This window comes from Macrosteles quadrilineatus, unplaced genomic scaffold, assembly GCF_028750875.1.
Source record: "Macrosteles quadrilineatus isolate MER2022 unplaced genomic scaffold, UCM_ALF_1.0 Scaffold_3__2_contigs__length_128488019, whole genome shotgun sequence".
Classification (NCBI taxonomy): Eukaryota; Metazoa; Arthropoda; class Insecta; order Hemiptera; family Cicadellidae; genus Macrosteles; species Macrosteles quadrilineatus.
In genome coordinates, this window is record NW_026542596.1 from 32,804,439 (window position 1) to 32,832,149 (window position 27,711).

The 27,711-nt window shown below is 33.2% G+C and overlaps 2 protein-coding genes across 5 annotated transcripts in view; both read right to left on the reverse strand.

Annotated features, from left to right (window-relative positions):
* LOC128988818 (proton-coupled amino acid transporter-like protein pathetic) overlaps positions 1–13,664 on the reverse strand; it is a 50,936-nt gene extending 37,272 nt beyond the window's left edge. The window contains exon 1 of one of the 2 annotated variants that reach the window (XM_054410482.1): positions 13,487–13,664. In XM_054410482.1, the coding sequence (XP_054266457.1) occupies positions 13,487–13,536 (50 nt within the window). In that variant the 5' untranslated portion in view covers positions 13,537–13,664. The remainder of the gene's footprint in view (positions 1–13,486) is intronic. The other variant, XM_054410483.1, reaches the window with a different exon arrangement.
* Positions 13,665–25,410: 11,746 nt separating this feature from the next.
* The window catches only part of LOC128988815 (proton-coupled amino acid transporter-like protein pathetic), a 52,954-nt gene continuing 50,653 nt past the window's right edge, over positions 25,411–27,711 (reverse strand). For all 3 annotated transcript variants that reach the window (XM_054410479.1, XM_054410480.1, XM_054410481.1), the window contains exons 9-10: positions 27,311–27,480; positions 25,411–25,662 (exon numbers count right to left, since the gene is read on the reverse strand). In XM_054410479.1, the coding sequence (XP_054266454.1) occupies positions 25,412–25,662; positions 27,311–27,480 (421 nt within the window). In that variant the 3' untranslated portion in view covers position 25,411. The remainder of the gene's footprint in view (positions 25,663–27,310; positions 27,481–27,711) is intronic.

A 27,711-nucleotide genomic window follows, 5' to 3' on the forward strand; every position in this document is an offset into this window, starting at 1 on the left:
ATACTACTCAAGAGTGAGGAATGGTTTCTCGAGTGAGGCAATTGCACTTTGCACTCGAGTTGCACATTATATTTGTCCTACAGTTACCATAAAAAAAAATTGGTAAAGAAACATGACATATTTTTACACAGAAGTGAACTTTTAATATGACATTTGATGTGAAGTGACAAATACAACAGTACAACAGCTGACCAGCTGATTTACAGCCAGTGCTGCCAACGTATTTCGCGCGCATACGACCTCGTCTGCATGTTACGCGCTCACTATTTCGTGCCTTCATGTTGCAAATCTGGAGTGAAACAAAGTAATTAGAGTGATAAAATGTTATTTTCTCGCTGATGAGCGAATTGGCCACTTTGCTCTCTCAAATCAGCGAGAGAACATGTACATTGTTAGGTAACTGTAGGAAACAGGATTTTCCACTGATATCGTAATAGAACGTTATAATGCAAAACATGACATGATACAGACGAAAATAAATTTTAAAATCGGAAAATAACATTGCAAATACTGTACTTCTTTTGGACAATTTAGTAACTCCCACTAAATGTGTGTTGTTTACATTACAATTTAAAAATTAACAGCTGTTTCATTAAAAAGTATTATCCACATGGCCAAAATGTAAACAAATCTGTGGAGGGATCTTTAAATCAAGATCGCGCCACTCATCCTACACTCATCTTTCACTCATATTGGGTTAAAATACGCACATAGTGGTGTCCCCATCTTAAATAATTGATACATTGAATTGAATTGATTGATAAAGGCTTCTGGAACAGAGCCCTAAGGGAATGTATTTCGTTTTTCTTTTGATAAATGATCTGCAGACCTAGACCTTTCTTTGGACGCCTCTACCAAGTTTCTACGCCCAGCCGTTCTCTCAAATTAGTGGAGACAAAGTTTCCAATTAAATATTTAAATTACCCCATGTTAATCTTATCCTGCCCGAACTAATAAAGGTTACAAAAAAACAAAAACGCTTTGCAAAACTACAGATCAGGGCCAGTTTGTGACACTTTAATCTTCAAAACCGGTCCAAAAATGAGGGAGGAGTTCTGTTTACAAAAATCGGCATAGCGTGTTATCTATATGTATAAAATCCAATTTATGTTTGTTTGCTTGTCTTTTATGGAATCCGAAACCGCTCGACAGATTGTAATGAAACTTTCAGGCATTATTAAGCATTATTAAAGGATGGCTTGTGTGAAGTTTGGTGCAGATCCGTCAAAAGGGCTCCACTGGGCTATGGAGTTTCCTATGTTAACCTTATAAGTACTCATATTTAAATGGAACTTAACAGCTGGTTCAACTAAACAATTTGATTCTGTGATGTCCAATAGCATTACAAAGGTAATAGTTTTACCAACAGGGTGTAGCACTATTATTTTTTTTTTATTTATGACAACAGCTAATTTGCAACCAAAAGGTGAGTGAGCGTAGCGAACGAACTACAACCTGGAGGCGAGTTAGCGTAGTGAACGAGCTCCAACCTAAAGATGAGTGAGCGTAGCGAACGAACTTCAACCAGGACATGATTGAGCCATGCGAACGAGCTCATCTTGAACATGAACGAGCAGTGACATAAAACCACATTAGGACAGGACGACGTCTGTCGGGCCAGCTAGTATATAAAGATAGATAAAGATATATATAAATAGATGTCCATACGCCATTAGTTATAGGAAAACAATATAAACGATATCAATAAAAACCTCTGGAATATTTAAATTCAATAAAATATCATGAAAACATTGAGGCACTGGTGTAAAACATCGAACACTCGTACCAAGAACATTAATTAGATAGGCAGGTAAGTTTTAATAGATATAATAAGTTCAATGTTTACTTACAGCAATAGGTACAACAGAATATTTAAACATTGTGTAAAAAAGAGGAATATCTTGGTTTGTTGATTTGCGGGATACAAAAACTAACGCCTAATTTACAAGGATTAGGCGTTAGTTTTTGTATCCCGCAAAAACAACAAACCAAGATATCCCTCTTTTTACCCAATGTTTAAATATTCTGTTGTACCTATTGCCGTAAGTAAACATTGAACTTATTATATCTATTAAAACTTACCTGCTTATCTAATAGGATGGATTTAAAAACTACACTAGGTATTCATAAACTCGATCTTTTCTCGAAGGGAATATAAGTCTTACCACACTTAAACAAATGACTCTCATAACGTAGTGTACAAATTGAAAACTAAACAAATTTTAAATTTCAGATTAACTATTCCTATTGTTAAGGTTCTCCAAATACAAAATCAACAGCTCAGTTGGTTTTGCATCATAATTTGGGTTTCCCAATAGGTAATCTAACAAAAAACCACTAAGTGGTAACACTTTCCCCGCCAAGTCAGCAATCCAAAAAAGTTAATAAATCATTACTTTTTCCGCCAAGAAAAACAATGTAATGTATGTAAGTTTGGCAACTTGGCGGCAGACTTTTGCTTGGTTTTTTTCATTTAAGTTACGTTCGTGGATAATTTCACAAATCAACTTCTCTAATTAATTAGTCCAACTAAGTATAATTTATGAAATGTGGCACAAATAAGGTCAAATTTTGTAAAATAAGCTCTCACCTAGCAATGTACCAATGGGAGGGATACTTGCTCAATGAAACTAGTTTTATGGTATTTTTTAAAGGGATCGAGCAAAAGTCTGCCGCCAAGTTGCCAAACTTACATACATTACATTGTTTTTCTTGGCGGAAAAAGTAATGATTTATTAACTTTTTTGGATTGCTGACTTGGCGGGGAAAGTGTTACCACTTAGTGGTTTTTTGTTAGATTTTATTTATTTTTGTAGAAAATTAACAGTTAAAATAAAAATCCTCTTTTCTCTGATATATAGACCACGGCACAACTACATCTCATTTAATTTCAATAATATTGTTAATGTAGAACTAAATTCTAAATTTTTGATCTTATCTGCTTTAAACAGATTAAAAACTTTTTGACACACGTACCAAAATTACTATTTAACAAACCCACTGGGCTTAAACTCAGTTTCAAATTTCATCAATGCTCATCTTGAACAACATAAAATGTGTTGATGTTACATAAGTGTTCTAATAATTAAACCCGTATATCTAAAGACTAGTGTAAATTGAGCCCTTATTAGAGATGTAAAAATGTAATCAAACTAATTAGGTTTGTTAGAAATAGCATAAGGCAAAACAAATATTGAATAACTCATTTATCCTAAATTTACATATCACTTTTTAATTGCTTGTTTAACATATGTAGAGTGATTTTCCCGATCGTTTTATTTGTTTTAGTGTATCAAAACATATGAAACCTAGGAACTTGAAACTTAGTACTAGTACGCTAGTACTAAGGTTTGTTCTATGTTTTGATACACTAAAACAAATAAAACGATCGGGAAAATCACTCTACATATGTTAAACAAGCAATTAAAAAGTGATATGTAAATTTAGGATAAATGAGTTATTCAATATTTGTTTTGCCTTATGCTATTTCTAACAAACCTAATTAGTTTGATTACATTTTTACATCTCTAATAAGGGCTCAATTTACACTAGTCTTTAGATATACGGGTTTAATTATTAGAACACTTATGTAACATCAACACATTTTATGTTGATCAAGATGAGCATTGATGAAATTTGAAACTGAGTTTAAGCCCAGTGGGTTTGTTAAATAGTAATTTTGGTACGTGTGTCAAAAAGTTTTTAATCTGTTTAAAGCAGATAAGACCAAAAATGTAGAATTTAGTTCTACATTAACAATATTATTGAAATTAAATGAGATGTAGTTGTGCCGTGGTCTATATACCAGAGAAAAGAGGATTTTTATTTTAACTGTTAATTTTCTACAAAAATAAATAAAATCTAACAAAAAACCACTAAGTGGTAACACTTTCCCCGCCAAGTCAGCAATCCAAAAAAGTTAATAAATCATTACTTTTTCCGCCAAGAAAAACAATGTAATGTATGTGTTTGGCAACTTGGCGGCAGACTTTTGCTCGATCCCTTTAAAAAATACCATAAAACTAGTTTCATTGAGCAAGTATCCCTCCCATTGGTACATTGCTAGGTGAGAGCTTATTTTACAAAATTTGACCTTATTTGTGCCACATTTCATAAATTATACTTAGTTGGACTAATTAATTAGAGAAGTTGATTTGTGAAATTATCCACGAACGTAACTTAAATGAAAAAAACCAAGCAAAAGTCTGCCGCCAAGTTGCCAAACTTACATACATTACATTGTTTTTCTTGGCGGAAAAAGTAATGATTTATTAACTTTTTTGGATTGCTGACTTGGCGGGGAAAGTGTTACCACTTAGTGGTTTTTTGTTAGATTACCTATTGGGAAACCCAAATTATGATGCAAAACCAACTGAGCTGTTGATTTTGTATTTGGAGAACCTTAACAATAGGAATAGTTAATCTGAAATTTAAAATTTGTTTAGTTTTCAATTTGTACACTACGTTATGAGAGTCATTTGTTTAAGTGTGGTAAGACTTATATTCCCTTCGAGAAAAGATCGAGTTTATGAATACCTAGTGTAGTTTTTAAATCCATCCTATTAGATAAGCAGGTAAGTTTTAATAGATATAATAAGTTCAATGTTTACTTACGGCAATAGGTACAACAGAATATTTAAACATTGGGTAAAAAGAGGGATATCTTGGTTTGTTGTTTTTGCGGGATACAAAAACTAACGCCTAATCCTTGTAAATTAGGCGTTAGTTTTTGTATCCCGCAAATCAACAAACCAAGATATTCCTCTTTTTTACACAATGTTTAAATATTCTGTTGTACCTATTGCTGTAAGTAAACATTGAACTTATTATATCTATTAAAACTTACCTGCCTATCTAATTAATGTTCTTGGTACGAGTGTTCGATGTTTTACACCAGTGCCTCAATGTTTTCATGATATTTTATTGAATTTAAATATTCCAGAGGTTTTTATTGATATCGTTTATATTGTTTTCCTATAACTAATGGCGTATGGACATCTATTTATATATATCTTTATCTATCTTTATATACTAGCTGGCCCGACAGACGTCGTCCTGTCCTAATGTGGTTTTATGTCACTGCTCGTTCATGTTCAAGATGAGCTCGTTCGCATGGCTCAATCATGTCCTGGTTGAAGTTCGTTCGCTACGCTCACTCATCTTTAGGTTGGAGCTCGTTCACTACGCTAACTCGCCTCCAGGTTGTAGTTCGTTCGCTACGCTCACTCACCTTTTGGTTGCAAATTAGCTGTTGTCATAAATAAAAAAAAAATAATAGTGCTACACCCTGTTGGTAAAACTATTACCTTTGTAATGCTATTGGACATCACAGAATCAAATTGTTTAGTTGAACCAGCTGTTAAGTTCCATTTAAATATGAGTACTTATAAGGTTAACATAGGAAACTCCATAGCCCAGTGGAGCCCTTTTGACGGATCTGCACCAAACTTCACACAAGCCATCCTTTAATAATGCTTAATAATGCCTGAAAGTTTCATTACAATCTGTCGAGCGGTTTCGGATTCCATAAAAGACAAGCAAACAAACATAAATTGGATTTTATACATATAGATAACACGCTATGCCGATTTTTGTAAACAGAACTCCTCCCTCATTTTTGGACCGGTTTTGAAGATTAAAGTGTCAAAAACTGGCCCTGATCTGTAGTTTTGCAAAGCGTTTTTGTTTTTTTGTAACCTTTATTAGTTCGGGCAGGATAAGATTAACATGGGGTAATTTAAATATTTAATTGGAAACTTTGTCTCCACTAATTTGAGAGAACGGCTGGGCGTAGAAACTTGGTAGAGGCGTCCAAAGAAAGGTCTAGGTCTGCAGATCATTTATCAAAAGAAAAACGAAATACATTCCCTTAGGGCTCTGTTCCAGAAGCCTTTATCAATCAATTCAATTCAATGTATCAATTATTTAAGATGGGGACACCACTATGTGCGTATTTTAACCCAATATGAGTGAAAGATGAGTGTAGGATGAGTGGCGCGATCTTGATTTAAAGATCCCTCCACAGATTTGTTTACATTTTGGCCATGTGGATAATATCCTTTTTAATGAAACAGCTGTTAATTTTTAAATTGTAATGTAAACAACACACATTTAGTGGGAGTTACTAAATTGTCCAAAAGAAGTACAGTATTTGCAATGTTATTTTCCGATTTTAAAATTTATTTTCGTCTGTATCATGTCATGTTTTGCATTATAACGTTCTATTACGATATCAGTGGAAAATCCTGTTTCCTACAGTTACCTAACAATGTACATGTTCTCTCGCTGATTTGAGAGAGCAAAGTGGCCAATTCGCTCATCAGCGAGAAAATAACATTTTATCACTCTAATTACTTTGTTTCACTCCAGATTTGCAACATGAAGGCACGAAATAGTGAGCGCGTAACATGCAGACGAGGTCGTATGCGCGCGAAATACGTTGGCAGCACTGGCTGTAAATCAGCTGGTCAGCTGTTGTACTGTTGTATTTGTCACTTCACATCAAATGTCATATTAAAAGTTCACTTCTGTGTAAAAATATGTCATGTTTCTTTACCAATTTTTTTTATGGTAACTGTAGGACAAATATAATGTGCAACTCGAGTGCAAAGTGCAATTGCCTCACTCGAGAAACCATTCCTCACTCTTGAGTAGTATTTCTCTCGAGTGAGTCAAATGCCTCCCTTTGCTCACTAGTTGCACAAATAACTATTATCAAGTAACTCTTACAATTATTTCTTATTGAACTGTTATTTATATCTATTGTACGGCATGGTGTCTGCCTTTTTCACCACTTTTGGATATATTTTTATCATATTATTCTAGACAGATCATCATAGGTTCATGAGATTATTATCATCCATGTTTTCAATCATTGGAAAAATCTTCGATTGTGTAATAAAATACAAAATAATACAAGTGCAGAAGTGTCTTATTCGCTTCAACAGTAACCCCACAACCAATTTTTCTCAAAGCTATGCTAAATGGTTATTCATTGGCACGGAAGTACGATATGAACAGACGCGAAGTGACGAAGGAAAAATCTAACTTAAACTATAACGGATGGACCTCCCTTTGAAGTTAGAACATGTCTTCTCAACAAACAGATATCTTTTCTCAAATAAAATCCTAGATCAATCTTTAATACACTGATGAAATCGCGGAAGTTTTTAACTAAAAAAGATCCACCAATACGATTTTAATACTATTTAAAGGTTCTTCCAAAAGAAGAGATACCAGTTAACATACTAATAATAACACCGATGACGTACAGTATGGGAAATATTTTATTTATTTAATGATCAACCATATTTGGTAACTAACGCAATTAATGTCATTTTTGTTTTTAAACTTATTACTCTTTAAACAACGCTAAATGCTAAAAATATGTATAATTTCACTCAATTTATCGCAGTTAGATGAATTAGCGTAAGTCTTGAAAGTAACCGTCGATTTCGACGGGTTTCACCTGGTAAAATAAAATACCCTTGTCGCAAAATTGCAGAGCACGAGCATAGGCTCATAATAGTCTATGAAATCAGTTATTTTGTATAAACCCTTTCCAAAAGTGGAGATTTAACTATGAGAAGAACACATTGACCTAAAGTGGGTATATTTTAGGGGTTGGAGCATTTTAGTTATGACTGGAAGTGCAAATACACAACAAGTAAAAGTACAAACTGACCTCTGGAAAAGAGAAGCCACGAACTTGGAAGTACCTATATTTCCAAGGTAAAACACTCACAAGTCGAAGTGGCTCTTGACTTTCAAATTTTGAGCTTATGAACTTTCCTGAAATATATTGCTACCGTAAGAAAATGAAGAATAACATCGCAGACCCAAAAGTGAAACGTAACAGAATTTTTGATACCGGGAAAATACATCGATGTGGTTGATTATACCCGGCTGAAAATAGCTACTGTCTTTGCAGGGTTCATCAATATCGATTACACTTGAATGCTTTGTTGGCAACACTGTTGATAAAATTATTTTGTTCAACCAGTCTTCTTTGTGTTGATATACTGCCAGATGAGTAAATATATTGGGCATTAATGTTTGTATAGTATGCAGTATATATTTATAGAAAACTAGCAGAGCACCCGTCCTTCGTACGGGGTTGGCATATAAGTATAAAATGCTTATTGCAGTTATACTCAAGCTTTGCGTTTGCAATGGGGGGAGGACACAGTTTGATCAAATTTGGTTCATAAACTTACGGTATGATATAGTATAACACATCTACCATTGCCATAATGTTCTACCATTGCACCTAAACAATAGAAAAAAATAAACTATCAAACATTCGCACAATATCACAAATTATTCATTAAATTAAAAACTCAAACCTAACTGTAAACAATCCTACTTTGACAGTTCTCATTGTGTATCACAGCTTTTTGTTGCTGCTTAGTTCAGTTAATGTAGAACTAAATTCTACATTTTTGGTCTTATCTGCTTTAAACAGATTAAAAACTTTTTGACACACGTACCAAAATTACTATTTAACAAACCCACTGGGCTTAAACTCAGTTTCAAATTTCATCAATGCTCATCTTGAACAACATAAAATGTGTTGATGTTACATAAGTGTTCTAATAATTAAACCCGTATATCTAAAGACTAGTGTAAATTGAGCCCTTATTAGAGATGTAAAAATGTAATCAAACTAATTAGGTTTGTTAGAAATAGCATAAGGCAAAACAAATATTGAATAACTCATTTATCCTAAATTTACATATCACTTTTTAATTGCTTGTTTAACATATGTAGAGTGATTTTCCCGATCGTTTTATTTGTTTTAGTGTATCAAAACATAGAACAAACCTTAGTACTAGCGTACTAGTACTAAGTTTCAAGTTCCTAGGTTTCATATGTTTTGATAAGTAGTATTAAACTGTTAAAAATGACGAGCTGCTGTACCAGTGTACCATCGGTACACTGCATTTTTCAATGGAAAGTATCGGGGAATATCACTGCTCTAAGTAATTTTATATAGTAAGTAGTTCAAATCATTCAGTATACCTGAAAAAAATACTTTATAAAAGTATTAAAATAATTTTTCAGCTGTTCCTATGAATTTCTCTAACATTTAATTAATTAAGATTTAATCGCAGCTGGTCCTTCTTTTGTTTTGATTTTAATCCCATGTTATTTAAATGGGCCAAACTCGTACTTTGAGGGCTTGCCAAGGGTTTATGGGTCAACGCACCGACTTGAGACCCTCAAAAGGCACATCTACACGCTAAGGGCTTTCAAACAACATAAAAAACATTAAAATTGAGCCAGTGGTTTGGGCTGTAGGTCCGTCAACATTTAAGGAGAAGAAGGAGAACACGGAAAATTTGTGAATTTTCAAACTAGTTTTTCTTAGCTCAAACACAACCGTTTTTTAAATTCTTTTTTTTAATTTTGTTGAGAATGATTGCCCCTATCCAGTAGATGAACAATTATTTTAATAGCTTTTGTTTCTTCAGAGCTATAGACGAGTAAAAAAGCCACTTTGTCACGTCATGTATATATACACTGCAGCAGCTGTGTACCGCTGGGAGACTTGGCGGGGCGGAACGCTGCCGCGTTCCTTAATACTTTTAATAGGAATACTTTACAGATGGGTTGATATGTCTGTATATTATGAACTGTTTTGTATTGGTTTCAATTTTATCAAAATATTATTTTGTCAGTTGTCATTTTTCAATCATATTTTTACTTTCTCCTCTTGTAGGCCTATATAGTATATTAAGAAGAAAGTATTGGTTTCACAAACATTTTTGAGTTTGAGTTTTGGGTGGAAATATCCCAAAAAGTGAAAATTGAATTATCAGAATACTAAATAATAAATATTCTTCTAAGTTTTGATTAAGCTAATATTGCTATTTTAAAAAGAAATAATTGATTTGAGTGATAGTTATAGAATGTTTATCTTTCAACTGTAGTTTTGTGACGTCAAACCATAACCTTGCATTATGACTATCTCATGGTCATTCAACCTTCTTATCTCATTGAATCATGATTCTGAATCTAGTGAAATACAATAATGATACATCTCGTCAAGTATTTAGGCCTTTTAACTATATTTTTTTTTTACTTACTGAAGTAAATGTTTATTTGAGCAAGATAGTGCTTTTAAGTTCATTGCCGTTATGGGGTTTTAATACAGTGCTGGTTATAATGATCCTATGCATTTTTCATTCTAGTAGAAATTCCATCCAAAACTTAATATTATTACTTATAATTTGTGCCAAAACAACTCAAATTCTACAAGTATAGAAAAGTATGTCAAAAAATAAGCTGTTCATTTAAAAGCTGGTTAAAAATACAAGCAAAATGTATGCACTTACATAATACAATTGGGAATTAAATTTACGGTAAAATTTACCGTAAATTTTCAACATTTAATGTTGAATTGTAATCTGTAGATAAAATAGTAACAATAAATAATGTTTTAAAACAATAGCCTAAAGCGATCCGAGGGTTTTGGAAAACAGAACTCTTTGTTTGCTAAACGAAACACATGCCTGGGGAATTTGTCCAGTTTCAAATAATGAACAAATAAGACTCTGAACATATGGTTTACACTAGCTGTAACCTGTGGGCTTTGCCCCGTTTAACTTCTTAATTTTCAAGATTATCTCGTTCGCATGGCTCAATCACGTCCTGGTTGAAGTTTGTTCGCTACGCTCACTCACCTTTAGGTTGGAGCTCGTTCGCTACGCTAACTCGCCTCCAGGTTGAAGTTCGTTCGCTACGCTCACTCACCTTTAGGTTGCAAATTAGCTGTTGTCATAAATTTAAAAAAAAAGAAATAGTGCTGCACCCTGTTGGTAATCATTGTAACTTTAATGCTATTGAACATCATACTCGACGTTCTGTACCCACGAGCACCTCAGCTTCCACAAGCACAGAAGGCCTTCGAACAGTTCCTGGGATAACAGGTATTTGTGTAATAGCTTCACCGTATATCTTTATTGGACCTGTTTCTGTTTAGATAGTTGTTTTTTTCAACAGTTACAGTTGCGAACTGTGCATTGTGATTTTGAAAAGGTGTTTATTCTTTAATCTTTACTGTTTGTTTACTTTTGACTTGAGCTGCTTGAAAAGGTGTTTTATGATTATGAAAATTAACGTTTTGTGAGTGTGCTGAAGCTAATTTGTTATTAGGTATTGACAATTAGCCTAAATGTTTTGCGTGCATGAATTAATTATGAAGATTTAAATGTTTACTTAACCTATATTTTTCGGATTCCTCAAGAGAGAGTGATTGTTAGGTTAGGTTAGGTGTTTGTTTGTGTGTGAATTTGTTAGATTGCAGTTTTGGTAAGTGGTAGGTCTATGTTAGCCTCTAAGGTAAACTTAACTTAGGCATACTCTTCTTATTAATAGATAAGTCATTAATTTAACTTTTTCAAAGGCAATAACTTAGACCTAAACTCCACTGAAAGGCCCAACTAACTTAATCAAAATAAACCTAGACCTACCACTACCAAAACTCCAATCTAACAAATTCACAAACAAACGCAACTCAACCTAACATTAACAATCACTCTTTCTTGAGGAATCCGAAAAAGATAGGTTAAGTGAACATTTAAAAGTTCATAAATAATTCATGCACGCAAAATATTTAATTGTTAATACCTAATAACAAATAATCAGCATCAGCTCACTCACAACACTTTAATACTTTAATTTTCATAATCATAAAACACCTTTTCAAGCAGCTCAAGTAAAAAATAATTAAACAGTAAAGAATTAACACCTTAAAACCACAATGCACAGTTCGCAACTGCAAACTGCAACTGTTGAAACGAAACAACTATCTGAACAGGTCCAATTAAAGATATACAGTGAAGCTATTACACAAATAGCTGTTATCCTGTGCATGTGGAAGCTGAGTAGCTCGTGGGTACAGAACGTCGAGTGAACATCATAGAACAGAACCAACTTGTTTAATTGAAACAGCTGTTAAGATTCAATAATTCAATTTCTCATAAGGTTAACATGGGAAACTCCAGAGTCACTGGGGCGGAGCCCGAAAGGATTTTTGAAATAAGAATATGCCTATATGTTAATCGGGAATGTGAGCTATCATCATGCCAAATTTCAGCCCAATCCGACCAGTATTTTTCGCGTTCACTTGTCACAAACATACATCCATACATCCATCCAAACTTTCTCATTTAATATTAGTAGGATAACAGTTGATCGATTGAGATCCCACACTGTCAAAAGCGTTTATTCTAGTCTTCATTGTGGGATTTAAGCTTGGGAAAACTATACTTTTTAGCTATAGGATTATCATATGCCAAAAATGCCGATCACTCAAATTGTTTAATACTATGTTAGCTCCTGAATGAGAAATTCATTACAACTTTTTTATAATCCAGTTATTATACTGTAGTTTAAATTGATGTAAAACAATTCAAAGTACCTAGTTACTACAAATCTGACGAATTATGGTCATGTATCTTGTAGACAAAGTATTTAAACGTTTTCAAACTACTGAATCTGAATCTGAGACGTACACTATCTGGCCATAGTGGTTGACACTATTGCTTATTCAAATCGGAAAATAACATATATTTAGAAACCATTTCCAGGCTGACCTTATGTTTATTTGTTTATAGTTATTTTTTATGTTATTGTTCAATATTACTCTTGAAGTTATACAGAATCTTAATGTTAATGTCCTCTTGTGTAGGAAAATCTTCGTAGGAATATATGTATACAGTATTAATATTTCGCATAATGATTTACTAAGCTAGTAACTTGTTCATTTTTTTATTATTGTGTAAATTAGCTATTATATGTACAAAGTTGAAAATATAAGTGGAAGTTCGCATCATCTACCGAAGTTAAGTTTTCCTTCCAGACACGAAATTGTTTACAATCTCTATTGTTCTTAAAACATTCTTATAAAGATCCCCTCTAAGAACCCAACTAATAAGTACCCCAGTAAGCCCTTCTAAGAACCTAACTATCATACAAGATCATTAAATCATTTGTTTAGCAGCTTACTATTTACTTACTATGTGGATAAATACAGGAATAGGTCGAAATCAAGTAAACGACAAAGTTTAATTAAGCGCCCTGAGGCAAGCATCGTTACAACGTTCTCACAAAAAGACCAACTTGTCACTTTAGACAGCTTTAAGTCTCTTTAAGCTTCTTAGTTGGTTGGAATAAGAACACATTTACAAAAGTTTTTTCCCTCGAATTTTATGGGTTTATGATCAATTATATCATTTATGACATTGTATAAGCTATATTTAGTGCTGAGAGTGTTTCGTTATTTTGTCCAAGTGACGTCAAAATACCACTCGAAAAGATCAATAACGGTTATTTTCAACTATTTAACATTTAAACAAGTTGTATTACTATTATGAATTAAAAATACGTTTTAACCAATCAGCTTATTTATAAATTATTAAGATTTAAATACTCAAAAACTTACATTCAACAAAACTAAGAATTACATAAACAGATAACTTACTTTGTTTGGTTATCTTCACTACCACCTTTGTTCTTGATTCCTGGATTCATTTGAAATATTGTAAATACTCACTTATAACTCAATAATACAACTGTTATGTCCGGGCTGTGCTAACACTTGGTTTATCTCAGTGACTATTGTACATTGTCCGACTGCAGTCAAGTCGAACTGGGAAATGACCGCCATAAAGCTCTCATTGGATGGGTTTTATGTCCACATGTCTGATCGTAGAGATTATGTCCATGTAAACATTGTTTGCGTCTTTGCTTATCAGCTACATCATTAGCCCTGTGTTATGAGAAGCGTAATCTGCAAGAAGTTGTGCAACTTTAGCCCGTTTATTACTTCTTCCCCTATTCCATAGTAGGCTTATGGAGAAGGTATTTTTTCGTCAAAACCTTCGAGTTTGAGTGGATATATTCATGTTGTACCTCCCAAACCCAAAAAAGTGGTTGTCGAAGTGGTGTCTGTGTGTGTCTGTCTGTCTGTATTTATAGATGCTACAGACCACACGTGTAGTTCAATTTTGATGAAATTCGGTAAAGGAGTATAATCCATGGTATCTCCAAACTTTTTTTACACTTTTTAGGGAATTTCCCTATAGCTATTACCGTGGGTGGCACGGTAAGACCTAGGAAATTTGAACGATTTGATTTTTCATTTTGATGTCCCCAGATTCGTTGAAATCTCTATATTATATACAGGCATCCCATAAGTAAACAGCCAAACTCCAGGAAATGTTTTTATGTGTCAAAATAAAGTGAGAATCAAGTATAAAATTTTTCCCAAAATCGCTTCGTTAACCAAATATCCGCAATTTTGTACTTTTTACATAAATATGTTTATTTTTGAATTATTTCAACCAATCTTTATAAAACTTAGTATGTAGGTTCAGATAGAAAAGACCAATTTTAGAAAACAAATTCATCTTGATTCAATTCAAAATTTCAAAATGTTGGCCATTTTATTTTTTTAAACTTAAATTACTTAATAACGGATAATTTTATGAAGAAATGTCAAGAACACTTTTATTCAGCATTTTTAATTTCCTATCAAACGATACTAAGTTCAAAAAGATCAAATAAGAAATAGCTGAAAAAATTACGATTTTTTAGTTGTAAAATGGGGCTAACCTGACTAGCACCATTTCTGCCTTCCCATTTGAACTTGGTATCGTTTGATAGGGAATTAAAAATGCTAAATAAAAGTGTTCTTGGCATTTTTTCATAAAATAACCTGTTTTCGAGTAATTTAAGTTTAAAAAGTTCAAATGGCCGCCATTTTGAAATTTTGAGCTTAATCAATATGATTTTTTTGTCTAACATGGGGCTCTTCTGTATAAACCTACATACTGAGTTTTATAAAGTTTGGTTTGAAAAAATTTATAAATAAAAATGTTTATATAAAAATACAAAATGGCGGATATCTGGTAAACGAAGCGATTTTGGAAAAAATGTTATTCTTGATTTTCTCTTTATTTTGACTCATAGAACCATTTCCCGGAGTTTGGCTGTTTACTTACGGGACACACTGTATACAGTATATGAGATGTGTCCATGAACGCGATAACTCAGTAATTTTTGTCCGATTTTGATGAAATTTGGTTCAAAGGTGTAAGGTGGGATGAACTTGAATGAGTTCGCTAACCAGCATGATTGAGTTATGGGGTCGGGAATTTATGGGGTAAAATTGGTTTTTGTAATTTTTTACCCTCAAAAGACAAAATTCACCAATTTTTCTCTAGACATTTCAAAGTATATCAAAGTGGTTTGTAAGGTTATTGGTAACGGAGGAAATTAAAAAAAAAAATAATAAAAAATTCCACCGTTATTCTTATGGAGAATATTTTATAATGTAGTTTGCTTGTTTATGGATTTATTTAAGTTAAACTTGGCCAATTTATTTATTTTAATAACAGGCTATTACAATAAGCTACTAATATTTTACTAAAAACCACACTTTATTAGTTTCCTTGGGGCAGCCAACCTATGTACTCGTTAAACCTAATGTTATTTAAATAGATTTAATTGAAAATCAAAAGGAAATTCGCTTAGTCGGCAGGTTTGCTGTGGCGAGCGTATTTATATTTTGATTGAATTATTATTTCCCCATAAAGACCCATAAAATAAATAATGAAAAATAAAATTTTAAAAATAATTTTAATTAATATTTAGTATGTTATGTAGTCCTTTTAATTTTTCACGGAAATGGTACAACTCACATTGCTGTAAAAATTACAGTCAAAAAGTTATTGTAACTTATGTAATTATTCCATAGCAACCCCATAAAATAACGGAAAATCGGATTTTAAAAAAACTTTTTTAGTTGACATTAGTATGTTATGGTCCTTAATTCTAAACAAAAGAGTGCAACCATTGCTGAAAAATACACTTCAAAAGTTATTGCATTTTTTGTAATTTTCCTTATAAAATATCAGATAACTATGCTACTCCCACCGCATACCCACGATAAAAGTTGTTGACAAGATAATGATTAGTATGTGTCAGATTGCTGATACAGTTAATTTTATTTCTGATCGTATTTTTCATTTATTTTTTTATCCAAAAGAGTTCCTTATTATTTTATAACATTTCAATGATTACATTGTGTGACAGATAAATAAATACCACGATAATAAAAAAGCTGTTTAGATTGTATTACAGTAGTAATCATTTTGTCTTAAACTGCAATATGATTCGTATCATGTGTTACTACAACTACAAAACCAATGTAGTTCAACTACATTGGTTTTATCCTGGTATATTAAGTGTACGTTGTGTTTATCATATTTCCTCTCATATGTTGCCTAAGGATACATGCAATTTATTATGGAAATACGTTGTGAGCAAAATCCAATTCCAGATAAAATGTAAATTATAATATTTTCAGAATTGTGTGTTAGAATAGTATTAGTAATGTTGTGATAGTTTTATCCTGATGTAAAACTCATAATTCTTTCATATTTAATGGCAGGATCTTAATACATAAAATTGTCGAAAGTTTTAAAACTGGTAAAGTGACGAGGGTGGTAAAATTATATCAAAGTACTAACTAAACATCATAACAGGAATGTCTGGTAGTTATTTTTTCTCTTTTTACTACGACACCATAGCTGTGTAACACTAAACAAAAATTAATAAAAATGCCTAATTGTTAAACTAAAGTATCGTGCTATAAATTGGTGCAAATTCATGCGAACCAGTTTTCAGCTAAGTTGCTACCGATTTCAAATCTCATAGGAGTCATCATCAGTATTAAAGATATCTTCTCGCTTCAATTCAAGGTCGCCAATTGATAGTAAGTAAATATACAAAACACGAACATAAACAGGAACATTCAGGATTAAAAATACCGACTTGGTAGGCCTACAGGGCTCGACGTGATCGGATGGTAGTGTTATATAATTTGAATATAATAAAGTATCGTGCCCATGACCTTTTTTTAATTCCACCTACTATTTTACCACATGGTACATTTTTGATAGGATGGATTCCAATTTTAAGTGAACTGATTATAGATTCGACGTATTAATTATTTTCTGTATTAGCTTCTTTATATTGAATGAATGAATGAATGAATGAATGAATTATATCTTTATTCCAACAAATTATTTACAGAAATTTGTACACAAATCATATTTAAAGGAGAAAAACATAAGTGAATTTAAAGAATAACATAAAATTAACCTTTGCATTACATATATGTTTACAAAGCGTTCATGTTTATAAAGAATAAGCCGACATGGGCAGCGAGCCTGTGCTTCGACTGCAGTTGCATCCAAACATTACATTATTTATCAAAACAAAATCTAAATAAATAAATTTTACCGTACGTAAATATTACCGTACTTACTATAACATTGGCAATATTTGAGTACTTTTTGAACGGCAGGTAAAATGCATTATTTTCAGGGGCACTCCCATGTTGCTAAGGGTATACTGGCTTTTAAATTCCGTTTCATATGTTTTTCCAGGATACGTTTTAAAAAATTCAAGGCAAACTTACCTAAGCCGTCTGTATAAATTTTCGCTTCAAGTGGTACTGATGGTAAGGGAAACAAGTGTTTCCACTCTACTTTTGGCATATGTAACAAATTTATTGTCATTGACTGTTATTTTCTCAACTTAGTTTTTTAAATATATTTTCTATTGAATGTGTTATCAAACAATGTGTATTTGATGGTAGAACCATCGATCTCTGTTGTAATAATAGAGATCGATAGGTAGAACGGAGGAAATAAGAAATGGATTCCAGAGCAATCTATATCATTAATACGCTACATAAAACTTTGTGAACAATAACGCTTTTTTGTTTTAAGATTTAACCCCAGCAAATCTACACACATAGACGAACATTTTGGTATATAATATGTATATACCAAAATGTTCGTCTAGGTGTGTAGATTTGCAATTTGACCTTACATTTAAAGTCCCTTGGCCTCTGCCCCAGTGGCTTTTAAAGATACCATGTTATCCTTATGAAGTACATATTTGTTTACATTATGATCAGCTGGATAATTTAATTGTTGTTAATATTTTAGTTGCAATTATTTAAGGAAACGAGTGCTGCAAACATTTACTGACTTGGTTGAAATGATATATTTACTATTTGAATTTGGCTTAGCGTATATATTACAATGGAAAAAAGCGAGGTTTGGAGGAGGACGAGGCCGGAGAAGCCTATGGTGCCGACCAGGGACAACACTGGACTTAGGTTAGGCACGGCAATGGCAATAGCCACTGAAACATGACGTAGGCTCAGTGAGACATTCTGATATAATGTGTGAGAAAGAGGCAGGAAAAAGAGATAGAAGAAGAGAAAAGGATGGGTGTGTTGCTAGCCTAGTGGTTACCATATCGGACTTCGGTGCGGGAGGGACAGGTTCGATTCGCGACACATCCACATTATTTTTATGGGGTTTGACCGCTGTCAGTGTCTCAATAAATGCTTGGTCTTCTGTCGAGAGACGCATCAAAATTTCACTATTTACATTACTTACATACTAACAATATAAGATGTTTTGTGTCATCATTTAAGAGTCTCACTTCTACCAGACCTTACAGAGGAGGGCTAAACATCTGGTATTGTAAATAGTGTGGTTACCATGTGACACGGTTCCACCGGAAGGCAAAATATACGTAAGCTGCATTTGAGCACCAATTTCAAAGTGTTTGTTTTCCAGCTAACACTAGGCAATAATAGGTGTAACTGGCATCCAAGAGCAGACAATATGTTGCAAGCTTGGTGGGTGGTTTATCAAAGAGAGATTATGGACAAGATGAAGAGTGGCGAGGGGTGAAGAAGTAAAGGGAGTGAAGTTTTGGGACTGAGATACATTCAGCATTCCTAAAAAGGATCAAATTACTTTCAACTTTAACGGTACTTCACAAAAATGTTTCAAAACTAATAGTCATAAAAATAATAGCATCAGAACATAGTTTGATGAGTTAATGGATAAATTTTCTTCAATAACGAATCATCTTCTTGCTTCGTTTAACCATAGATAAAACTAAGGGAGTATGGTTATGGTTTAACGCAAATATTATTATTGTGAAAATGGCGTGGAAAATAATGAACTACTACAACAATTATATTTTCAGTTGAAATACTACTTATCCAAATATACATAGCGATATTACCCATTTGCAAATTGCTTATTTTAATAGGATTTCAATCTCGTCTCCGAGGCAAAACGAAACATGGAATGGTCTTTCTTTTAATATATTATGTTTGTTTAAGACACTTGTTACTTGTTACGTGAATAAAACTACTAATTACAATTATAAAAAAAAACTATTTGTTCAATTAAGTGGGTTCTACCCGGCAGCCTGAATTTCAATTCAAGATGGTGAATTATATGGATTGAAATATAGTTTGGGATTGAACATGCCACTATTTCACATGCTCTCAACATTCTAAAACTAATGTGTTTCCAATGATTGTGGAGTTTTTGTGCTCTTAACATAAGAGAGCTTTTAATGAATGAGGAAAATTATATTTAACTATTATTTAGAAGTTAAAATCACTAAAAACTTAGAGAAAACATTACGAAGTTTCGGCTTATAGTTTAGAACTTCGTGTATATTTTACAGTTTATTTAAACTCTATAAACACTTAATAATGCCACGAGGATTTTTGTAGGACCATGTTTGAGTGGTAAACACCACGGTGGGTGGAACCCTCTTAAGATATCTTTTGTCACAACATTATGGTAAACAGACTAAATATTTTTCAAATCACAGTATAATAGACCATGTCCTTAAATGGGTTTTTAAATTAAAATATTGAAAAAAATTATCTAATTTAACAAAATTTACATTATATACCTATGCTCAATATGACTTACACTAGATATATGTTAAATTTCGAATCGTCTCTACACAAAAGTTATATTTTTTAAATCCCTGAATACATTGTTTTCTAATTTAATATAAGATTTTTTTATGTTCTTTTTTGTATTAGCGAAGCCATATAGAGGTGGTCATGGCTAAGCACGTGGTTTTAAAATTAGTTTAAGGTGGTATTTTGAAAACTTGTGTAACCTGAAAGCACAAAAATACGTAAAATAACACTTTTAATATATTTACACTTATACTGTCAACTCACAACATGGTAAATACATATAACAGATGGTAAGGGGTGGTTGATTTCGATTGAACACTCCATCATCAGACCCAATAGGTGAATGGGACGAGTTTTTAACTTTCGTAACTTATTTGGCAATTTCTTATATTGTTTAAAAAATAAAACTGCACTTATATCATAAATACATTTTTTTCAAGAATCTAATCTGTCTAAAAACCAAACAAAGCATTTTTAAATAAAATATTTTGAGGGCCGGTTATCTTTGAAGGGTGCACTCTACTGAACCTAATGTTTGCTCCACGTTTCAAAGGGCTTCTGTGTCAACATTTCTTTGGTTAGCTTAAAACCGATATTTAGGAGCCAAAATGCTGTTGCTATGCTTCTGCATCCTTTTATTGGAATTTAAATAATAAGGCAGCACTACAGCTATTCCGCATTATATTATAGTTATGATTATTTTATAGAAGACTAGCTGTACCCACGTGCTTTGCCCCGTTTAACTTCTTAATTTTCAAGATGAGCTCGTTCGCATGGCTCAATCACGTCCTGATTGAAATTCGTTCGCTACGCTCACTCACCTTTAGGTTGAAGCTCGTTCGCTGCGCTCACTTGCCTTCAGGTTAGCTCGTTCGCTACGCTAACTCGCCTCCAGGTTGAAGTTCGTTCGCTACGCTCACTCACCTTTAGGTTGCAAATTAGCTGTGTCATAAATTAAAAAAAAAAAAAAAATAGTGCTGCGCCCTCTTGGTAATCCTTGTAACTTTAATGCTATTGAACATCATAGACCAGAACCAACTTGTTTAATTGAAACAGCTGTAAAGATTCTTTATTCCTATCCTTCTTTATTCTTTATTTAAATATGAGTACAAACTTGAAAATTTTATTTATTTTACTCTAAGCTATTCCTACTTTACTAAGTAACACCGTTTATTAGTTTCCTTGTAGGTACTCGTTAAACCTAATGTTATTTAGTTAGGTTTAATAGAAAATCAATTCAGACAAACGGAAATACGCTTAGTTGGCAGGTTTGCTGCGGCGGGGGTATTTTATCTGCCTAGCACTAAAGATTCATTAGAAAAGAAAATACGTTTGTCCATTTTTATATTCGAAAAAAATATTTACAAAAATTGATGGGGAAAACAAGAAAATCTATTTAATACCGTGAGTAAAATTTCATCCAACCAGATTCTAATACAATTATAATTGAAATGTTGTAACCGTTGAGAGATAAATAATATAAATTATAATTAGTTCTTTAACTAACAAACCCTGAGCGGAATTATGATGATTTAATTATGCCCACTAGTTAATTTAATTACTAAAATGTGTGTTACTCATACAGTAATTTGGCTTAATATATCATCAAGTGAAAATAGGGTTTTATGCATAACACAACAAGCTTGAATTTGCATTAAAAGGAATGCACGGGATAATATAAACAGCATATGCAAATCTCTCTGTAAATTGAATTTCCTGCAAAATATGAAACTCATTATTCTTTTAACCTCCATTATGACAATTCCATTTAATACTAACATTTACTTCCTCTAATTTTCATTCCTGATATGATTTCCCTCACTAATTGTCATTCTTCCATTATTTGTACAACAATTACAACTAATTCTTGCTGCAATTCATAATTTGAATTACTATAAACTATCCTTATCCTTCTTTGACACCCGACAGACTCTCAATGGAAAGATACCAAAGCTTTGATAGCTACATTGTCAAGAATACATCAAATAAATTGTTTGTCGAGCACATTTTTTCATATTTAGACCTTTCTTTTAAGGATACTTTTTGAAAATAAGAAATGTTTATGTCCCTTAAGACAGCGTGATATATTTGTGTCCTCAAATAACAATAATCTATAATTTTATTCTATTTATTTATCGAGGCACTCTTATGGTCATACAACTGCTGTAACTATTGATTTCACTAACGTTTCTACCAAAATTTCTACCTTTTCTCAGTGATATTATTTATACTTGGTCATGAATAATTTGGTTTCGTATTAAAATAGTTTAGTTTACTATTGAAGATTTTTTTTATTAACAGGGTAATAGAAAAGACGAGTGTAGTTATTTTAGCGCAAAACTTCTTTCTATCCTAAGAACTGGATTCCAACTTCGCCACACACCAATTTAGCTTTTGGAGTTGCCCAGTGGTTTGCGTTTCAATTCAAACATTGGTTTTCCCTTCTAGAACCCACTCAAGGTCTCTTTGACGATAAAAGTTTTTAGTGGTAAACTTATCCTACTTTAAGTAATTACAAGGTTTGATTAAAGTAAGTTTCTAGTATTCGTTGTTGTATTTTCATTAAGGAATTCATCGTTTTTATAGCAAAACTATTGATTTTGTAGTTTTATGATAAAAATAAACCTGTTTGAGTTTATTATTTACGATTACTACGATTACTGTACAATACAAGGATTAATTTCTGCAGCTAAATTACGTTGACAGCAGGTGTAGTTGTTCTATAGAAAATGAAATATAACGTTTCGTTAGTAAAAATTAGAATGTGATGGTTATACCAATGACACCAGGTGTTTTCAGTTAACATCCACAGCACCAGGGTTAAGTCGGGTTATTTGTACATTAAAAATATGTTTACTTTCATATAAAGAGTATGGTTACCGTAACCTAACATAACCTTGTGTGTTTGGTAGAGCAAGAGTATCATTTGTGTACGATTTGTTCACATTCTTTTCTTGTTTTTATACTTCATGTTGTTAGCCTCCGGATCACTGGTATAGTAATAAATAATGGCTCGAATACCTTATACTGTCAAAGTGATCCTTTGTAGTCTATATATACTACTGCAGTTTCGTCCTCGATGGGAACTTCATCAGGCTGTCAAGGACATCAAATTTCGTTCCAAAGGAAGTCATTTAGTTAAAATCCATCTATGTCACACATGTAATTACACACAAACGAAAAGACGAACAATAAATAAACATTACAAAAACGCTGGTACCGGGGAACACAATACGCACGGAGGGCAGGTCTAGACTGCCTGCAAGACTGGCTGAGTCTAGCAGTACGAAATTTACTGAACTTCTACGGATTGACGCAAGATAGCTTTTAGTAGACAATTGTTTTGAATGTGTTCGTATGCAAAACATCCATGTGTATACCACTGATTTGAAAGATAAGATTGCATGAATAAAGCTCGATCCTGTACCGGTAGTAGTTGAGCCATATCACCACACATATATACAATAAAATCACCAAACAATTGGGCGTAATCCTGGGTGTCGGGTTTCGCTTGAGGCAGGATAAGCGTTTGTCGATCATTGCTTGTAGCCTCTGCCCACACGTAGCTATTTCATCGCAAACTACGACACGGACGCTTTCGAACAAAATCTGAAGATTTAGTTAATTTCTTTCCTGAAGCTATAATTAAAATTTTGCATATTCAATTTTAGTGCTGAGTGAAATGTTTGGTCATTAGCATTAGAAGCGCAACCAGTGAATACGAGAACACTGACGTCACCATAGGTTGATTCCGTTATATTTACAATCAATTTATAACCACTGTCTTTTTTGTCATAATGTTTAGTCTGCAAGATTAAACTAATGGAACACTTATATAAATACACCTAGTCAACTGAAACCAAGAATTAATCACGCAGCACGAATATTAGAACAGAAACTGTATTGATCATAAACAAATGACGTCACTAGCCCGAAATAAAACATGTTTGTATTATTATTTGTAATTTTAACTATACAAAAGTTGATAAATAGGAGAATAGGGCGTTTTTCCATAAGAATAACATGGGGATCATTTTTTTAGCATTTTTTCAAAAACCCTGAGCTTTGCCTATACCATTGACTATATAACACTAGTGATATTGTATAGACAATGCCTATACATCCCTATACAAATGTCCATCTTTATAAATATTTCAAATCCACATATATTTTATAAAATTACATGAGGTTTGCACCAAAACTCGGGCGTGCTCCCTGCCCATATTTCTCATCCCTAGAGGTGACACATTCTTGATAGGGGGGGGGGGGGGGTGAAATGCCGCTCCCTTAGGATTGCCTCTTACTATCCTTTGCGAATATCCAAGAGTTCTGGCTACTTGGGCACCCAAGCCATTTGACATACAACACATCAGCCTTACTCCTAATCACCTTCTCTACCAAATACATGTCTTTATACTTGGCCTTTAACAACTCCTCTGTATAGAACCCTTTCCTGATTATATTACCATTTTCATCTTTCAAAATATAAGTCACAGGTTTTTTATTCTTAACTTCTGCTATTGTAAATAGCTCCCCTGTCCAATTTGGGGTATATCCTTTACTAAATACATGTTTATACTTGGATATCCTTACACTATCACCCACCTTGGCTTTTTAACTTGCACTTTAAAATTCAACCTCTCATGCACATTTATTATTCTTAACACTCACTTGGTTAGGCTTCATTCCTATGGACCTATGCACCTTATTATTATATTTTCTTATTAAGTTTGGAAGTAAATCCAACCATTTATAACTTCCCTGAGCACTAAATTCCCTATATAACCAATTCTTTGAAGTTCTCTGGAACCTTTCCACAATTGCAGCCTTAGTTGTAGAAAAAATGTGATAATAATTAATATTTAATTTTTTTCATAATAGTCCATGAAAATTCTGGCACACTACATGGGTATCAACTTTTGATTGTAAACAATATTACCACATAAAAAGATAAAAAAAATCTAAAAAATAACATTATTTTATATGGGTTTGTAGGTGAGTGATGCAAAAGAGTTTGTTTTAGAAAATATATGTGGATTTGAAATGTTTATGGAGTTAGTCGTTTGTATAGGGATGTAAATGCAAAGATCAGGGTTTTTGAAAAAGTGGCTAAAAATGATCCCCATGTTATTCTTATGGGGATAACGCCCCAAGTGGGGTCATATTCTCCTATTTTACCTACTAAAAAACGTCCAAACCATATGTTTATGTTATTATTGGTTCGAGCTTGTGGCATCATTTGTTTATGTTTAAGTCAACAGCTGATCTTATGCCTTGGTTTTTTGAGTCAAATACTGATTCCATAAGAATTATATTGACATTTTGAGAGCCTGTGGGGCGGATTTATTAGAGCGTTTTTTAACGCCATATAGATGTTAGCACTCACCGATATGGTCTAAATAACCATGCAAAATTTAAAAATTATCGCATCAGCCGTCTAGGAGGAGTTTGCTTATTACGAAATGCATAAAAAGTCGTGATATAATACTTATATTTGTGTTTTTTTTTTCACGTTAATCACTGTATTTGTTGTTTTATTAAAATATTGCAAGGTAAAACCCAGGTACAAATCACACATGAACACTACTTAGAAATGTTATATTCTACAATTATCTCCTGTACACTAGTGATGGTGCCGAAGATTGTGGCAAATGCCCAAATGAGGATGATGACGGCGTCCTTGATGATGGTCAGTCCGAAGGGTTTGGAGATGACGTCCCAGTAGGTGACCAGCTCTGTGATCGTGGGCAGGAGGAGGCCGAGGCCGGAGAAGCCGATGGCGCCGACCAGGGACAACACTGGACTCAGGTTAGGCACGGCAATGGCAATAGCCACTGGAACATGACGTAGGCTCAGTAAGACATTCTGATATAATGTGTGAGAAAGAGGCAGGAAAAAGAGAAAGAAGAAGAAAAAAGGATACCTATCCTTTTTTCTTCTTCCGATATGGTAACCACTGGGCTAGCAGCATACCTATGTTGCTAGCCCAGTGGTTACCATATCGGACTTCGGTGTGGGAGGGACAGGTTCGATTCACGACACATCCATATTATGTTTAAGGGTTTTGACCGTTTTCCCTCAAAAGTTTTTCAATTTACTCAAATAAAAACTCTAGTGTGGACACAAACAAAATACAAAAAATGGAAGTTTTAGCTGTAACACTATTCCCTCAGTCAACCAGTCGATGTGGAGCAGTCTTCATCGTGGGCTTAAGAGGTCAGTGTAAATGCTTGGTCTTCTGGTGAAAGATGCATAAAAATGTCAATATGTGCATTACTTACGTACTTACAATATAGGGCCTAAGATGTTTTTGTGGTATCATTCAATAGTCCCACTTTTACTAGAGATTTCTTACCTTACAGAGGAGGGCTAAACACCTGGTATTGTAAATAGTGTGGTTACCATTTGACACGGCTCCACCGAAAGGCCAAACGTAAGCTGCTTTTGAACACCAATTTCAAAGTGTTTGTTTCCCAGCTAACACTAGGGGATAATAGGTGTAACTGGCATCCAAGAGCAGACAATATGTTGCAAGCTTGGTGGGTGGTTTATCAAAGAGAGATTATGGACAAGATTAAGATTGGCGAGGGGTGAAGAAGTATAGGGAGTAAAATTTTGGGACTGAGATACATTTAGCATTCCTAAAAAGGATCAAATTATTTTCAATTTTAACAGTACTTCACAAAAATGTTTCAAAACTAATAGTCATAAAAATAATAGTATCAAAATATAGTTTGATGAGTTAATTATTAAATTGTCTACAATAACGAATCATCTTCTTGCTTCGTTTTTAAAACCATAGATAAAACATGTTTTATCTATAGTTATGGCTTAACGCAAATATTATTATTGTGAAATTGGCGTGGAAAATAATGAACTACTACAACAATTATATTTTCAGTTGAAATACTACTTAGCCAAATATACATAGCGATATGGCCCATTTGCAAATTGCTTATTCTAATAGGACTTAAATCTTGTCTCCGAGGCAAAACGAAACATGGAATGTTCTTTCTTTTAATATATTATGTTTGTTTAAGACACTTGTTAGGTGGATAAAACTACTAATTACAATTAAACAAATAGGAGACTACTTAAAATCCGTTTTTATAAATTTTGTTTTTCACAATTTAATTTAATTTAATTGATTAATTATTTATGAATTAACACCGACGCCGAATCAACTTGGTAAGTAGTTTTGTGAAGATTATTTTGATACAGGTGAATTAATAGAATCATAGACAAAAAACAATTTTTTTTGTCTATGATAGAAAATAAGATTTTATTAACAAGTTAGCATTTTTGTTTTCTAAAAGTGTTTAAGGTTTAACTCTTATACCATGATTGCTGGCATCTCAATCAATTGCGAATGCTAAATCCACTTTACCTACTAATAACACTTAAAAATTGACATCTTCCTAAGACTGAACCTCCTTGTTTCAACGGGATTATACTTTGTACAAAAATGAGATTTCCACTAACCTGTTCCGATGATCATAAGAGATCGTACAATGTAGTAGCCTTGATCCTGCTTCTTCTCAGAAAAGCACTTGGATGCTCGCTGCCAGACCACTTCCATAGAAGCAGTCAGCTGTAGAGGGTAGGTCAAGAGAATGGCCAGCGCGACTAAGATCTTCACCGCCTCAGATAGTCTAAGCATCAAACATCAAATATTTGGTGATATAATTACTATTTCAGGGTGTTCTCTGGTTTAAAAATGTTTAGACTGTTATAGTTAGTGGGTACACGGCATTCTGAATTTCAATTCAAGTTGGCGGATTATATTGATTGAAATATAGTTCGTGATCGAACATGCCTCTATTGTACATGCTCTCAACATTCTAAAACTAATTTGTTTACAATGCTTGTGTGATTTTCTGTTC